The sequence below is a fragment of the Ranitomeya imitator genome, chromosome 2 (assembly GCF_032444005.1).
Source record: "Ranitomeya imitator isolate aRanImi1 chromosome 2, aRanImi1.pri, whole genome shotgun sequence".
Taxonomy (NCBI): Eukaryota; Metazoa; Chordata; class Amphibia; order Anura; family Dendrobatidae; genus Ranitomeya; species Ranitomeya imitator.
This window is the reverse complement of record NC_091283.1, coordinates 146,739,733-146,758,218: the sequence shown is the minus strand read 5'-3', so window position 1 is coordinate 146,758,218 and position 18,486 is coordinate 146,739,733. Positions and strand designations below refer to the sequence as shown.

Sequence of the window (18,486 nt, the reverse complement as noted above, 5' to 3'; positions counted from 1 at the left end):
CATAATCCCAATATATTGCTACCTCTCTATAAATCACTTGTAAGACCACATCTAGAATATGGGATACAGTTTTGGGCGCCACATTTAAAAAAGGATATATAGAAGATAGAGTCAGTTCAAAGGCGTCAACTAGATTATTACAAGGGATGGAGGCCTGTCATATGAGAAGAGGTTGGAAAAATTGGGCTTGTTTAGCTTAGAAAAAAAGACTCCTCAGAGGAGATCTCATTTACATGTATAAATATATGTGTGGCCAATACAAAACACTGGAACATGACTTATTTCTTCCAAGGACCATACTAAGGACCAGGGGGCACTCATTACACGTGGAAGAAAGGCGATTCCGGTAGCTAAATAGGAAAGGGTTCTTTACAGTTACAGCAGTCAGACTGGAATGCTCTACCACTAGAGGTAATAATGGCAGACACTAAACAGATTTGAAAAAAGGACTGGACGATTTCCTCAGTACCAATAATATTATGGGTTCTATTCAAATTAGTGACTAAATGTATAATTGGTGGAGAAAAGTTGAAACTGATGGACCTAGGTCTTTGTTCAACCTTTAACTATGTAACTACATAACTTTTCATTTTGCAAATTAAAAAATTAAACTGTTAACACTTCTATTTTTGAAAGAATTATGACTTTGCAAGAGGTTAGACAGGAGTGAAAAAGATATACTGTATACATTCAGTTGATGGAGATACTCACGGAGGCTTCAAGGCGTCCGGCTTCTCATATAGCATCCTGTAAAAGAGTGGATTGGTTAATCAGCGCCTAATATTAATAAAATCATGGAAATAACTTCCATCCCTGGCCATGTAAAAGTCAGTGCCCCCATGTAAGGAATTCACACATGTGAAGAAACAAGTATTGATCAAGCGGAAACACACATCTGACATCTCCTCCTATGGAATAGGTAAGTTTCTCCTTTGCTCTTTTCTCGGGAAGTGCTTCTTTGGCAACCGCCAGTAGACTTCCCTTATAGAGACAAGAACATTTTTCAAAAATTTGTCCTTGGGAACGATGTGTCTGATTCAGACCGAAAACATTCAGCAGAAACTACAATACTGCAAAGCCTCCAACTGCCCTGGAAACGCGCTTGTGACACTCAGGTCTCCGAGAACTTAACCCAACATCTTCCAAGATTAAACTTCCAACTTTAATACAAACACTGTCCTAGTAATGTCCATGAGGCCTCCTTCACAGATGCTGTATGTGATGTAGAAAAGCTACTAGAACAGACCTGGGCAAGATGCGGCCCGCGGGCCGCATCCGGCCCGCCTGATGATTTTAAACGGCCCGCCAGCTAGCTGTCACCTTTGACAGCCGCCCCCGGCACCGCTCGGCCAGCCGCCAGACGCTTCTGAGGAGGACCGCTGGAGTGAAGGCCCCGAGCTCATCCACACGCTGTCGGAACTGTATGCGCTTGCAGCGCATATAGTTCCAGGGTCAGGATGTGATTGACACAGCATCATTAGCCATTGGCTCCCGGCTGTGTCAATCATTCTTGTGACCGGAGGCAGCATTGTGCCACCGGTCACAAGAGGCTGAGCTCCGCATCGGTCCTGTACGTCACGTGCGTACATCACTCCAGCGCCGCGCGGGATGTGCTGCGGTGAAAGTTGCTGGCTGGCGGTCTCCTTTCGGGTGAGGGTGAGTATCCACGCGGTCGGGGGGAGAGGGGGTCCCTGTGTTGCTGGGGAGTGTGAGGGAGGGGGGCTACTACATGGGGCTGCCGCGGCTATCACATACTGGGGGGGGCAGGGCAGGGGGGGATTGCTATCAGTGGGGATCACCTACAAGGGATGGCTACATTAAGGGATACTACATATTGGGGGCTACATGGAGAATACTACCTAAAGTGGGGGATATCACATACTGGGGAGGGGGGGAGGCGGGATTGCTACCAATGGGGATTACTTACAAGGGATGGCTACATTAAGGGATATTACATATTGGGTGCTACATGGGGAATACTACCTAAAATGGTGACATCACATACTGGGGAGGGGGACGGGGGGATTGCTAGAGGCACAGAGGGGTCTGATCCCTATATGCAGGGACATAGGTGTTCTATTTTCTATATGGAGGCACAGTGGGGTATGAGGGCACAGATGGGGCACTTTTACTATGTGATAGAGGGGTACTAAATACTATTTTTTCCTGCATCCACACCCCCACCTGGCCGATAGTTGACAATTTCATATACAGCGATACCAGATATGTTTATTTTTTTCCATAGCTATACATGGCTGTATCCTTGTTTTCCTGGCTAAAAAACTAACATATCTTGATCTACAACAGCAAGTTTTCTACAGTTTTCTACAGTGAACAAGCTCGTTGCAGTTCATCATCTCATCATTAAATAATGATATAAGTATGTCTTCCATATTTTCTTTGTATTGTAAATCTTTGCATTGTTTAACATACTGTTTTTTTATATGAAAAGATAGCATATGACATATGTATACTATTGGGTAAAAATGAGTTAATTATATTAGTCCGGCCCTCTAAAACCATCTCAATTTCTCATGCGGCCCCATGGCAAAATTAATTGCCCACCCCTGTCTGTACTAGACTATTTGCCGCTAAGTCGATGGCCACCACATGGAGTTCAGTCAACGGCCCCCATATCAGGCACAGTTAGGGGCCCTCATTGTCGCCATCCGCTGTTCAGTGGACAGACCTCAAATTGATCTCAGTCGGCAGCCCCCACCGTCACATGGACTTTTCTTTAATTAGCGAGTTACTACTGATGTAACAGAGTTTACCTTTGGATAGCATTGTTTTTATAAAGGTCTTGTAGTAAGGACGAACCAGTGGAGAAGGTCATGGCGCTGCCCCTGTGTGGAGACAGGAGATATTAAATATTATGTTACGGCCTGAGATGGAGCAGAAGCTCCTTACAGTTCATCCCTACTGAGCGCATAACACGTTCCTCTCAGCTTCGTACAGGGGGCACTTTGCTGACTAGGAGGTAATGGAGGTATTCTGATAATGCTGCTATCAGTGTAGTATTTATGTACTCTGTGGTGGCATTAGTCATGTGTATGATATGGTAGCATCATTTATGTATACTGTAGAGCCATTGATTACACTGGTCAACGCAATTTTTCTGGCAAAAGGTTTTAAGACATATTTTAAGTCAATTTTGGCTGCTGACTACGAATATGAACTCCGTTTTTGGCTATCACATCATGATTTCGAGATATTTTCAATTTTTGATGAAAATTACTCCTAATGTTTTATGATAAAAACACATGATTTTCGGTACTACATTTTGTATATTTTTAATCAAGGAATAACAGAGATTACAAAGTCTATGTACAGCAAATCAAATATACTTACAGAATTAAACTACAAAATATAAAAGCACACACATATATATATAGCACATGGATGAATTACAAGTGGCAGTTATTTGAACTTTCTTTTCTTGGCTGATCTGTGATGCACAACTTCTGGGTTGCGTCTCATCAAGCTCCAGCAATAGTCAGCCATCATATGTGAGTCCCACCGGCCTTGATACCGTTCTTCCATTGTTTTATTGTACTGATGAAAACGCTCCCCTTGTTCCTCGCTCACATCCCCAACGTTCTCTGGAAAAAAGTCCAAATGGCTGTGTAAATAGTGAATCTTGATACTCATTCTACATCCAAGATTTTGCAGACTCATTAGTAGCTCTTCCACAATCTCTTCATAGTTGTCTGCTTTCTTATTCCCTAGAAATTTCTGCACCACATTACAAAATGCATTCCAAGCTCTTTCTTCTGTCTCATTCATTGATGTGATAAAATTTGCGTCTCTCATAATTGTTCTTATTTGAGGTCCATCAAATATTCCAGCCTTTTTTTTCTCTTCACTAAGACCAGGAAAAGTTGAACATATATAGTTAAAGCATTCTGCACTGTGATTGAGAGCTTTGATGAACTGCTTCATCAATACAAGTTTTATGTGTAAGGGAGGAAAGACAATGTCCTTCCTATCCACTAGAGCAGGGGTCCCCAACCTGTTGCTCAGGAGCCACATGTGGTTCGCAGTCACATGAATTGTGGCTCATGGCTGTCTGGCAGCTTGATGCATTAGATCCAGTTCTAGCAAACAGGTATGAAGAGCACATCAGAAAATGGTGAATTTTGTGAGCAGCCCTGCATAAAAGAGCAGATCTTAGAGGTTTTGAGATGATTTAAGTATAGTACGCTGGAGACAAGATGACACCACCTGTCAGAGGAGGTGTTTGAAGCTGTATGCGACAGTGTCTTGGGAGAGTTTTATAGGAGAATACTGAATGGGAGGTATTGTAGGAACCCCTGGATCTTTGTATACTGCTTTGGGGTGATTAATTTTTGTGGAAAAGCTTTGGTTACCATTATGCCTGTAATGGGGCTTTAGTTGCCTCTGTTGTGAGAAGGGCGGGAGCTGAATGTCTCTCGCGACCCTTTCTCAAGGCTGGATGTGGCTCTCAAAGTCAGAAACGTTGGGGACCTCTGCACTAGAGGATCATGGATGACATTCTTATCGCCAGATGCCAAACTCTGTCGCTGAGGCCATTCAGTTTTCACCCAATGCTCTGCTGTAGCCAGGGCCGGCGTCAGCACCCGGCGCACCTGGGCAAATGCTGGGGCCCTGGGGAGAGGGGGGGGCCCACTCAGCTGTCATAGATACAGCTGGGAGAGCAGAGCAGGAGAACTCTCCGCCCACAAAGTCACTGCTGGCTGCGTTCTCTTAACCCCTATGTGCCAGCTCTGACACAAGCATCTTCTCACTCAGTCAGTGCAGCCAGGCAGGCACACATACGGGTTAAGAGAAGGCAGCCAGTGTGACATTGTGGGTGGAGAGAGCACTTTCTCCTGCTCTGGCCCCTGGCTGGCTGCCATGCTGAAGTTTATCAGGCAGATTCCGGAGCTCCTACCAGTGACTGAGTGAGTGCAAAGGTATCCAGCAGAGCAGTGGTTGCAGATGGACTTGTGGCTGTCTGCTGCTGTCTGTCTCCGCTGCCTAAAAATGTGGGTGATGTCTGGAGGAGCAGCTGGTGGGGTGCAGCCTGCAACCTGCAGCCACCCAGCTCTCCCAGAATACATGCATGTTGCACCAAACCTGCACCAGTGGGGTAGGAAGAAGCTTAACCCTTTCCCATCTGTATGAAGGTTATTGCTGAACCATAAAGATAACAATCCGACCCGCATAAATGGGGTTAACCAGATGCCAGGAGGAAGGGGAGCTGCTGCCATGGATAAAACTGAGCTGTGGGCTGTACGTTGGGGCCCCGTGGCCCCAGGCTGGTGGCTGGAGGGACTCTGCCCAGTGCTGGCATGTGGGTGATTTCTGCGTCTCAGCTTCTCTCCTCCACATCACACTGTGCAGTCACAGCAACATTGGTTGTCTCTGTCCAGGTCCCAGCAGCTGCCACTGCTCCCACCAAGGACATGGCATCACTTAACCCTTCCCCTGCAGCCACCGGCAACAAATCCACATTATTCCTTGATTAAATCAGGTTCCAACCCAATAGAGGAGCAGACATTTCCTGCTGCCATTAGGATCCGGGACGGGGTGACATTGGCTGCCCTGCTACTCTGTAGTGGGGGGTGACAAGTGTAACATGGGGTAATGATGAAGGAGAAATGCACAGGATAATAGTGAGCGCGACAGAGGGCAGTGTATGGTATGGAGCAGTCAGGGGGTGGGCTGCAGGATCCCCCCATACTGTACATGACTGCTCAGGACAGGGAGGTGTTTAATGAGGTTCTAATGACGGGGCACTAATTGGGTCATTAGGGTTTGTGGAAAGGATTCAGCATCAGGTCCCTCATTAATGACCGAGCCGCCTGTTACTTTGTAGCACAGATCTGTTGGGGCTGCAAAACCAAACAACGTTGTTTATGTAGAAAAGTCTTTGTTTCATAGAAAAACTCAAAACTGAAAAGATTTTCTGATACAACAACGCCCTGCTCATGACACTGCACAGCACCTCTCCCCCTGTATATATACACTACACAGCACCTCTCCCCCTGTATATATACACTGCACAGCACCTCTCCCCCTGTATATATACACTGCACAGCACCTCTCCCCCTATATATATACACTGCACAGTACCTTTCCTCCTGTATATATACACTGCACAGTACCACTCCTCCTGTCCTGTATATATACACTGCAGAATTTACAATAGCTGTCACTCATGTAAGAAGTGAAATCTGGCATTGTACTATACATTTCTCTGCCGTATCTGTGCATCATAAATTGGGGTATGTGTTAAAGGGGGGGGGGGCCCACTGAGACTCTTTCGCCCGGGGCCCTCGAAAACCTGGAGCCGGCCCTGGCTCTAGCTCTACTGTCCCAGTAGCACAGAAAACAAGGGTGTTATCATAACAAATGGGAATTATGCATGTTCAAAGAAAACAAAGATATTCTCACATTTATTGGAAGACTAAATGAAAACTAAATTTACCTTAGTGAACCGTATAAACCGGCACTTTTCATACACCGCTTATATTTATCATGGAATTCATGAAAATGGGCTATATACCTATAGCGCAAAACGTGATGTGATAGAGAAATTATAAGATCAGATTTGAATTCAGCACCCTCAAATTAGTCTAAAACTGTTCTTAACACTAGGACTACTGGACTCGTGACCCCGCCTGGAACTACTGAAAGGAGTCATTTTGACTCCTTGCTTGTTTTCGTTTATTTTTAGAGTTTCATTTGTGGTTATTTATTAATAATTATATTTTTTGTAATGTATTATTATTGTGAGATCCAACAGTAATGCTTTTGTTTTTTTTCTGCTTTTCTTATTTTTCTACAGAAAATAGCAATAATTATAATAGACGTTTTTCAAACATTTTTTTTATTCAAGTGCACACATATAAACAACAACTGAAGAACAAAAAGCAGAGAAAATGTAGGTGGAGGAGCATAAAAATGAAAATATGGCGCAGAATTCACCTTCTAAACATTTGCTGTTTCGCATTTTAGGCATTGCCTTTGATTTATGGCAGTACATTGCCCACACAAAGACTTACCACAAGTCTTACAATTGCCGACAGATCTATTTTTCTTGCACTTTTCTTTGATCTGGCAAAATTTTGTTTGAACCATCACTTCTGAACATGTAGAAACTTGGGACGTGGAACCCTTTTCCCTATCTGTGACATAAGGACCACTCAACTCTCTCACAAGCGTTTGCAAAAATGCCTTGCGTGACATTTTTTGGTGGGTAATCTCCTTGAATATTATACATGCATTTATACCCGCAAAGTCTAAGGCATTTTCAAATGCATGAACAGGCCATCTCCTTGTGGATGTTCGTGTGGTATATTTTCGTGCCATCTGATCCACTACATCTACTCCATATTTTGTTTCATTGTAAAACTTTACCGTTTCTGGAGTTTTTTTAGCGGAATCAGACGCAACAACAACATCTGGATGGACGGAACTCAAAATGACAACATTTTTGTTGGGCTTTCCTTGATATACTGTAAGTGTAAAATTGTCTTCATTTCTAAACACTTTAGTGTTGTACAATTCCTCTTTCATGGATTTTATTTCTTTAGGCACTTCTCGCCTTATCTTATTCAGTGTTCCCACGATGGTTGTTCCTTTGCTTTTTAGCTGTTTAGCTAATTTTAATGAAGTAAAATAATTATCGGTTGTAACATTGCGACCTTTTTTCAAAAACAGGTCCAATAACTTCATTACCACATGGTCAGCTAAACGGTCCTCAGCACGGCGTGTGTCATCTTTGCCTAGATAAGGGAAGCCATTTGCCAGATATTTGCTCTCCTTATCAACAGCTAGCCAATATTTGTGGCCATATTTATCTGGTTTGGAAGGCATGTACTGCGTGAATGGACACCTAGTTTTGCTTGGGAAAAGTTGCTCATCCACCGTTATATATGGGCCAGGTTTGTAACACGCAATACAATTTTCAATAAACCTGTCCCACACAGTAGAAAATAGAGCAAACTTGTCCGTTTGCAGTCTCTCCGATCGATTAGATTTCTCATCAAATCTGAGAAACCTCATAATTTCAACAAAGCGGTCCCTAGACATTGTCGCTTTGCAAAACGGTATTCCCCAGTCATTACACCAAATACTGCTAATCGAGTGACGGTTCGTGGCAGATATTCCACGAGCATAGAATATCGCAATGAATGCATCTAGCTCCTCATCAGATAGAGTAAACTGTAAATTATTGTTCCTGCATGCTTCTGCAAGCGTACAGTTCTTTATACAGTGGGGCAAAAAAGTATTTAGTCAGTCAGCAATAGTGCAAGTTCCACCACTTAAAAAGATGAGAGGCGTCTGTAATTTACATCATAGGTAGACCTCAACTATGGGAGACAAACTGAGAAAAAAAAATCAAGAAAATCACATTGTCTGTTTTTTTATCATTTTTTTTGCATATTATGGTGGAAAATAAGTATTTGGTCAGAAACAAACAATCAAGATTTCTGGCTCTCACAGACCTGTAACTTCTTTTTTAAGAGTCTCCTCTTTCCTCCACTCATTACCTGTAGTAATGGCACCTGTTTAAACTTGTTATCAGTATAAAAAGACACCTGTGCACACCCTCAAACAGTCTGACTCCAAACTCCACTATGGTGAAGACCAAAGAGCTGTCAAAGGACACCAGAAACAAAATTGTAGCCCTGCACCAGGCTGGGAAGACTGAATCTGCAATAGCCAACCAGCTTGGAGTGAAGAAATCAACAGTGGGAGCAATAATTAGAAAATGGAAGACATACAAGACCACTGATAATCTCCCTCGATCTGGGGCTCCACGCAAAATCCCACCCCGTGGGGTCAGAATGTTCACAAGAACGGTGAGCAAAAATCCCAGAACCACGCGGGGGGACCTAGTGAATGAACTGCAGAGAGCTGGGACCAATGTAACAAGGCCTACCATAAGTAACACACTACGCCACCATGGACTCAGATCCTGCAGTGCCAGACGTGTCCCACTGCTTAAGCCAGTACATGTCCGGGCCCGTCTGAAGTTTGCTAGAGAGCATTTGGATGATCCAGAGGAGTTTTGGGAGAATGTCCTATGGTCTGATGAAACCAAACTGGAACTGTTTGGTAGAAACACAACTTGTCGTGTTTGTAGGAAAAAGAATACTGAGTTGCATCCATCAAACACCATACCTACTGTAAAGCATGGTGGTGGAAACATCATGCTTTGGGGCTGTTTCTCTGCAAAGGGGCTAGGATGACTGATCCGGGTACATGAAAGAATGAATGGGGCCATGTATCGTGAGATTTTGAGTGCAAACCTCCTTCCATCAGCAAGGGCATTGAAGATGAAACGTGGCTGGGTCTTTCAACATGACAATGATCCAAAGCACACCGCCAGGGCAACGAAGGAGTGGCTTCGTAAGAAGCATTTCAAGGTCCTGGAGTGGCCTAGCCAGTCTCCAGATCTCAACCCTATAGAAAACCTTTGGAGGGAGTTGAAAGTCCGTGTTGCCAAGCGAAAAGCCAAAAACATCACTGCTCTAGAGGAGATCTGCATGGAGGAATGGGCCAACATACCAACAACAGTGTGTGGCAACCTTGTGAAGACTTACAGAAAACATTTGACCTCTGTCATTGCCAACAAAGGATATATTACAAAGTATTGAGATGAAATTTTGTTTCTGACCAAATACTTATTTTCCACCATAATATGCAAATAAAATGTTAAAAAAACAGACAATGTGATTTTCTGGATTTTTTTTTCTCAGTATGTCTCCCATAGTTGAGGTCTACCTATGATGTAAATTACAGACGCCTCTCATCTTTTTAAGTGGTGGAACTTGCACTATTGCTGACTGACTAAATACTTTTTTGCCCCACTGTATGTGTCAATATATATGAATCAAAAAATAAACGCCATGCGCTCAAAGGACTATCGATAATTATATTTCTTCTGGCGTATCCTGTAGGGCCAGGTGCTTCTCGAAGAATATTTTGGCTGTCACGCCTACCAGTCAAGTATTGTCCAATTTCAACAGGTTTCCATTGAATACCATCCGCTGAAACTAGTATTCCTTCAGATTCGCCTTCTCTGGTGTTTGTTGTTGCATTACCTTCGCCGCCATCGTTATCTGTTGTTCTTTCATTTCTGGGACGTTTTGCTGATTTTTTCTGTCCACGACCAGGAGGATGGTCACGAGGCAACATAACTGCATGAGCCCGATCCCCAGTTGATGTGCTTGGAATATCTGGAAAAAAGTTGATGAATATTTAGAATTTTTGTTTTGTAAGGGTCCGTGCACACTGGCTGGATTAGCGGCGGAATATCCGTCCGGATATTCTCACCACAATCCGGCCCGTACCTGCCCGCTCAGGTACAGAGCGGAGTTTCATACCTGAAGCTCCGCTCCGAACCCCTGGCTGGAGCCGCTGTCTGGGACGGAGCCGTGCTCGCGCGTAAGCAAGCGCTGCTCTGTCCCTGACAGCGGCTCCAGCCCGGGGTTTGGAGCGGAGCTTCAGGCATGAGCGGGCAGGTACGGCCTGTATTGCGGCAAGAATATCCAGATGGCTATTCAGCCAGAATTCTGCTAGTGTGCACAGGCCCTAACTCAGTGTGTGGAAGAACAAATAAATACACATAACTACTTACCCTCTGGATTTGTTCCTTCTGAGTCTTCAGATTCACTTGATATGTTCTGAGGAATGAAATCTTCATCACTGTCAGAATCAAATACATGTTCCTGCAATTCGGATTCCGATTCATCCTCCGGTATGGATTGCAAAGTAGCCAGAATATCCTGAGGCTTTATCAAACGTCTTCTCTCCATATTCCTCACAAATTCCATAATTCTATATAGTTCCCTGCTGAAAAATAGAAATGAAATGAAAACTAAAAGAAATAATAACTGTTCTGCCACCTTCAAAAGTAGGTGGGCTGAATCAGTTGACAGACAGCTAAACTATTTCATAACAATTCATACCTGTATGAGTCTTCAGAGCTCGTATGTCTGCGTCTGTTCTCTTTGTCTCTTCAGCTGAACTGAAAGTAAAGTTACTATCCAGAATACTGTCTCCTGCTAGGACCTTAGAAAAACACCACCCTTCATTAGCATAAGATAAGAGCCTAGAGTAAACAAGCTATTTTGTTCAGCATTACACAGTAATACAAGCAGGTAAAACACAAGGAAAATGTGAAAAGTTGACATGTAAATTGAACTACATCTATATGAACATCAGGGTAAATAAGACAGAGTGAAAAAATTATGCACAAAACTTTATAGCAACATTTAGTGACAAAAGGACCTCAAAATATAGTAGGGAGTCAAAATGACTCCCTTCAGTAGTTCTTGGTAAATTTTGAAAAAAACGCGCACATTTTTTACCAAAATTATTTATTCTCACAAAATCTTTTTTCACATCATATTTGAGGAAAAGTCACCGAGTTTCAAGCCGGAATTCTGAAAAATGTAGTCACAGAAGAAAAATAAAAAACGAAAGGAGTCAAAATGACTCCATCAGTAGTTCTAGTGTTAAAGTCCATGCCAGAATTTTTTTTTTGTAGACCAGTGTTATTTACAGTGTGATGGCATTAGCTGTGAGCATGGTATGGTAGCATCATTTATGTGCACTGTGATCCGTTTTTGTGGTGTACCGTAATTAGGTATATGAATGGAAGTAATATTTGACATTTATCTGTGTGACTGACACGATCATTTCAGTTCCTGAGCTGGTGATAAGTGACAAACTCCACACATGACAATAACTACTCACTGTAGTCTACAAGACAGAGGGACTCCATGATGCCATCTTATACCAAACCTGACAAAAAAAATCAAAAGTTAGGAGCATTCCAGAAGACTTTATTAGCAGCTGCTTGGCACAAACTTTATATTTACCTGCTGGATGGAATTCAACAAATGGTGAAAACAGAAAAAAAATAACATATTGGAAGCAGTAAAGGTTTTACACAATAGAGTCAGGGGAAAATATCTGAAAAGACCAGAACATGTGGCCTGACTCATATCAGAATGTGAGATAAAAGCAGTAAGAAATTGGTTGAAAATGGTATATGTCTTCTCCATGGTCTGAGGAAAATTCTCACCATGTTCTATGTGGGAGAGATGTTCTGTAGTACTTGCCCGCCACCCATTATTCAGCCCAGTTGCTTGTAACGTGAGGTTCACAATGACAAACTCACCAAAAGACGCCAAGAACCAGGAGAACGAGCAGGTAACTCAGAAGACAGCAGCATCTCCTCCCACAGCTCTTGTCAACTAAGGGAAGAACTGACAAGAACATTACAATACACATAAAGATGCCACTATTTATGGCCAGAAGAGCGATACTATGCAGAATTTATACAGCACTGGTCAAACGTTTGGACTCCTCTGTTCATGAAATGGTTTTCTTTGCTCTTTTTGGAAACAAGTCGTAAAGAGACATGAAAAATAAAGGAGAATATGAGTTACATTTCAGATTCCTCATGTGCCCCCCATCACTGTGCTGACAGTGTTACACCCCTTGACTTCTCTCTCGCAGGTCATTCTGGAATGGCTTCCAATAGTCATGAAGACGTTGCCAGAGGCGCTGAGCTCTTGTCAGCTACTTTGTCTTCACTCTGCATCCAACTCATACCAAACTATCTGTATTGGGTTGAGGACAAGGACTGGACATTAGGTCAATGGAAATCTGTACTGTCCGTCGATGAGTCAAAATGTGAGATTTTTGGAACCAGCTATGTGAGGCATAGAGAAGATGAGGGTATGGTTTCTACATCAGAGGGTGCTGCCCCCATCGGGGCACTGCGCTCTGAGGGGCCAGCCCGTAGCTATATTACACTTAACTGTATTGGCGGGTGCACAGAGCAGGGAGAGATGGTTTCCCTGCACTGCTGCTCTCTATTCTGTAGGCCGCAGGTCGCATTAGGCCTGAGGCCTACAGAGTGGTAGGTCGGTCTAAGGAGGAATAACACAATGATGTCATCGTGCTGCTCCACGCACCGGACGTCAGAGTACCTGCGCAATTACATCATTGTGTCAGGCTGCCCAGGACCTCCTGCTGTCTGCTGGATTCGCTGAATTTAGGTGAGTATATGATGTTTGTTTATTTGTTTTAAAGTGAACCTGTCACCCCTAAAATGGAAGGTGAGCTAAACCCAGTGGCATCAGGGGTTTTATCTACAGCATTCTGTAATGCGCTAGATAAGCCCCCAATGTATCCTGAAAGATGAGAAAAAGAGATTATATTATACTCACCCAGGGGCGTTCCCCGCTGCGGTCCGGTCCGATGGGCGTCACGGTCCGGGGCCTCCAATCTTCATAGGATGACGTCCTCTTCTTGTCTCACGCTGCGGCTCTGGAGCAGGAGTTATTTGTCTGCCCTGTTGAGGGCAGAGCAAAGTACTGTGGTGCGCAGGCCCGGGCTTCTGACAGGGCAGAAAAAGTACGCCTGCGCCGGAGCTGTGGCATGAAGACGAAAAGAGGACGTGATCGTAAGATCATGGGAGGCCCCGGACCAGACCGCGACGCCCACCGCAGTGGGACCACCCCTGGATGAGTATAATCTAACCTCTTTTTCTCATTTTTCAGGATACATTGGGGGCTTATTTACAGCATTACATAATGCTGTAGATAAGTCCCTGATGCCGGTGGGCTTAGCTCAACTTCCATTTTGAGGGTGACAGGTTCCCTTTAAGATTGTGTTTTTGTGTTTTGATGTATGGTGGATTTCTACTAAAGAGGTCTTATTAGACTGTTGTATACTACTAAGGGGACCATATTAGACTGTAGGCTATGTAACACCCCAGGTAACCAGTTGTTACAGTGCATTGCTTTCCTCATGTACAGAGTGATGTCATGCTTGGAAGCGAGGAAAGATTCCTTTAAGGCCTCTTTCACACTTCCGGCTTTCTTTCTCCGTCACAATGCATCGTTTTGTGAAAAAAAAAAACGGATCCAGCAAATGTTTCTGCTGGATTCGTTTTTTTTCTCATAGATTTGTATTAGCGACGGATGGCCTTCCTTTTCATCCGTTGTGCGCTGGATCCGTCATAAAATCGCTGTCTGTCGGGCGGAGACAACGCACAGAGGAATGTTTTTTGTGTACGTCGGAAAATTGCTCAGCGACGGATCCTACACTGTCCGTCGTTGGCTATAATGGAAGCTGCTCTCTCTGGTCGGGAGGAGGAGTCAGTTGCTAGGCAGTTGGAGGTAGACAGTTGGTGAGAGGAGAGCGAGGAGAGAGGAAGGAAAGCTGGGGCCGTGGAGACAAGTGATTCTGCAGCTCCTGGGAAAGAAAAAAGAGAGCAGAGCAACTTGTAAAGAGACTGAAAGGAGGAAGGAGGAAAGGCGAAGTGAAGAGCTGGAGAGAGAAGTTACGACAACTTCCTCCACGCTGCGTGTATATACATGTAGCCAGAAGAGCAAGGTTGAGCAGTACTTTATGTCTCACAGTAGAAACCGGCGGACAGCTGAATGCAAGTTACCTGTCCACCTTAACCCCTTCCCGACCCATGACGCCACGTAGGCGTCATGAAAGTCGGTGCCAATCCGACCCATGACGCCCATGTGGCGTCATGGAAAGATCGCGTCCCTGCAGATCCGGTGAAAGGGTTAACTCCCATTTCACCCGATCTGCAGGGACAGGGGGAGTGGTAGTTTAGCCCAGGGGGGGTGGCTTCACCCCCCCCCCGTGGCTACGATCGCTCTGATTGGCTGTTGAAAGTGAAACTGCCAATCAGAGCGATTTTGTAATATTTCACCTATTATAACTGGCGAAATATTACAATCCAGCCATGGCCGATGCTGCAATATCATTGGCCATGGCTGGAAACACTAATGTGCCCCCACCCCACCACACCGATCGCCCCCCCAGCCCTCCGATCTGTCCGGTACACTGCTCCGGCTCCCCTCCGTCCTGTGCTCCGCTCCCCCCGTGCTCTTGTCCGCTCCCCCCTTTGCTCCAATCACCCTCCCCGTGCTCCAATCACCCCCCCTGCACTCCAATCCACCCCCCGTGCTCCGTTCCACCCCCCGTGCTCCGTTCCACCCCCTGTGCTCCGTTCCACCCACCCGTGCTCCGTTCCACCCCTCCCGCGCTCCGATCCACCCCTCCCGCGCTCCGATCCACCCCCCCATGCTCCGATCCCCACCCCGTGCTCCCCCCCCACCCCATCATACTTACCGATCATTGCCGGGGTCCGTCCGTCTTCGCCCTGGGCGCCGCCATCTTCCGGCAGATTCGTTCCAAAGTGCATTTTGATCACTGAGATAGATTATATCTCAGTGATCAAAATAAAAAAATAATAAATGACCCCCCCCCTTTGTCACCCCCATAGGTAGGGACAATGAAAAAATAAAGAATTTTTTTTTTCCACTAATGTTAGAATAGGGCTAGGGTTAGGGCTAGGGATAGGGTTAGGGCTAGGGTTAGGGCTAGGGTTAGGGATAGGGTTAGGGCTAGGGTTAGGGTTTCGGTATGTGCACACGTATGCTGGTCCTCTGCGGATTTTTCCGCTGCGGATTTGATAAATCCGCAGTGCTAAACCGCTGCGGATTTATGGCGGATTTACCGCGTTTTTTCTGCGCATTTCACTGCGGTTTTACAACTGCGATTTTTCTATTTGAGCAGTTGTAAAACCACTGCGGAATCCGCACAAAGAAGTGACATGCTGCGGAATGTAAACCGCTGCGTTTCCGTGCAGTTTTTCCACAGCATGTGTACAGCGATTGTTGTTTCCCATACGTTTGCATTGAACTGTAAACTCATGGGAAACTGCTGCGGATCCGCAGCGTTTTCCGCAGCGTGTGCACATACCTTTAGAATTAGGCTATGTGCACATGGTGCGGATTGGCCGCTGCGGATTCGCAGCTGTGTTCCATCAGGTTTACAGTACCATGTAAACCTATGGAAAACCAAATCCGCTGTGCCCATGGTGCGGAAAATACGGCGCAGAAACGCTGCGTTGTATTTTCCACAGCATGTCAATTCTTTGTGCGGATTCCGCAGCGTTTTACACCTGTTTTTCAATAGGAATCCGCAGGTGAAATCCGCACAAAAAACACTGGAAATCCGCGGAAAATCCGCAGGTAAAACGCAGTGCCTTTTACCCGCGGATTTTTCAAAAATGATGCTGAAAAATCTCACACGAATCCGCAACGTGGGCACATAGCCTTAGGGTTTAGGGTTATGGATGTGTTGCGGTTAGGGTTGTGATAAGGGTTATGGCTATAGTTGGGATTAGGGTTAGGGGTGTGGGGGGGTTACTGTTGGAGGTAGAATTGAGGGGTTTCCACTGTTTAGGCACATCAGGGGTCTCCAAACGCAACATGGCGCCACCATTGATTCCAGCCAATCTCGTATTCAAAAAGTCAAATGGTGCTCCCTCAATTCCGAGCCCCGACGTGTGCCCAAACAGTGGTTTACCCCCACATATGGGGTATCAGCATACTCAGGACAAACTGCGCAACAATTACTGGGGTCCAATTTCTCCTGTTACCCTTGTGAAAATAAAAAAATGCTTGCTAAAACATCATTTTTGAGGAAAGAAAAATGATTTTTTATTTTCATGGCTCTGCGTTGTAAACGTCTGTGAAGCACTTGGGGGTTCAAAGTGCTCACCACATATCTAGATAAGTTCCTTGGGGGGTCTAGTTCCTAAAATGGGGTCACTTGTGGGGGGTTTCTACTGTTTAGGAACACCAAGGGCTCTGCAAACGCAACGTGACGCCCACAGACCATTCCATCAAATTCTGCATTTCAAAAGTCACTACTTCCCTTCTGAGCCCCGACGTGTGCCCAAACAGTGGTTTACCTCCACACATGGGGTATCAGCGTACTCAGGAGAAACTGGACAACAACTTTTGGGGTCCAATTTCTCCTGTAACCCTTGGGAAAATAAAAAATTCTGGGCTAAATAATTATTTTTGAGGAAAGAAAACGTACTTATTATTTTCACGGTTCTGCATTATAAACTTCTATGAAGCACTTGGGGGTTCAAAGTGCTCACCACATATCTAGATAAGTTCCTTTCGGGGTCTAGTTTCCAAAATGGGGTCACTTGTGGGGGGTTTCTACTGTTTAGCCACATCAGGGGCTCTGCAAACACAACGTGACGCCCGCATAGCATTCCATCAAAGTCTGCATTTCAAAACGTCACTACTTCAATTCCGAGCCCCGGCATGTACCCAAACAGTGGTTTACCCCCACATATGGGGTATCAGCGTACTCAGGAGAAACTGGACAACAACTTTTGGGGTTAAATTTCTCCTGTTACCCTTGGGAAAATAAAAAATTGCAGGCTAAAAGATCATTTTTGAGAAAATATTTTTTTTATTTATTTTCATGGCTCTGCGTTATAAACTTCTGTGAAGCACTTGGGGGTTCAAAGTCCTCAACACACATCTAGATTAGTTCCTTTGGGGGTCTAGTTTCCAAAATTGGGTCATTTCTGGGGGATCTACAATGTTTAGGCACACAGGGGCTCTCCAAACGTGACATGGTGTCCGCTAATGATTGGAGCTAATTTTCTATTTAAAAAGCCAAATGGCGTGCCTTCCCTTCCGAGCCCTGCCGTGCGCCCAAACAGTGGTATACCCCCACATATGGGGTATCAGCGTACTCAGGACAAACTGGACAACAACATTTGGGGTCCAATTTCTCCTATTACCCTTGGCAAAATAGGAAATTCCAGGCTAAAAAATCATTTTTGAGGAAAGAAAAATTATTTTTTATTTTCATGGCTCTGCGTTATAAACTTCTGTGAAGCACCTGGGGGTTTAAAGTGCTCAATATGCATCTAGATAAGTTCCTTGGGGGGTCTAGTTTCCAAAATGGGGTCACTTGTGGGGGAGCTCCAATGTTTAGGCACACAGGGGCTCTCCAAACGCGACATGGTGTCCGCTAACAATTGGAGCTAATTTTCCATTCAAAAAGTCAAATGGCGCGCCTTCCCTTCCGAGCCCTGCCGAGTGCCCAAACAGTGGTTTACCCCCACATATGAGGTATCAGCGTAGTCGGGAGAAATTGCCCAACAAATTTTATGATCCATTTTATCCTATTGTCCATGTGAAAATGAAAAAATTGAGGCGAAAAGAATTTTTTTGTGAAAAAAAAGTACTTTTTCATTTTTACAGATCAATTTGTGAAGCACCTGAGGGTTTAAAGTGCTCACTAGGCATCTAGATAAGTTCCTTGGGGGGCCTAGTTTCCAAAATGGGGTCACTTGTGGGGGAGCGCCAATGTTTAGGCACACAGGGTCTCTCCAAACGCGACATGGTGTCCGCTAACGATGGAGATAATTTTTCATTCAAAAAGTCAAATGGCGCTCCTTCCCTTCCGAGCCTTACCATGTGCCCAAACAGTGGTTTACCCCCACATGTGAGGTATTGGTGTACTCAGGAGAAATTGCCCAACAAATTTTAGGATCCATTTTATCCTGTTGCCCATGTGAAAATGAAAAAATTGAGGCTAAAAGAATTTTTTTGTGAAAAAAAAGTACTTTTTCATTTTTACGGATCAATT

At 44.7% G+C, this 18,486-nt stretch overlaps 1 protein-coding gene across 1 annotated transcript in view; it reads right to left on the bottom strand.

The window, feature by feature from the left end:
- The window catches only part of LOC138662160 (histo-blood group ABO system transferase-like), a 46,390-nt gene extending 33,333 nt beyond the window's left edge, over positions 1-13,057 (bottom strand). Inside the window, exons 1-4 of the mRNA XM_069747367.1 lie at positions 12,164-13,057; positions 11,737-11,784; positions 2,775-2,846; positions 712-747 (exon numbers count right to left, since the gene is read on the bottom strand). Coding sequence (XP_069603468.1) covers positions 712-747; positions 2,775-2,846; positions 11,737-11,784; positions 12,164-12,276 — 269 coding nt within the window. The 5' untranslated portion in view covers positions 12,277-13,057. The remainder of the gene's footprint in view (positions 1-711; positions 748-2,774; positions 2,847-11,736; positions 11,785-12,163) is intronic.
- Between the last annotated feature and the right edge of the window lie 5,429 nt (positions 13,058-18,486).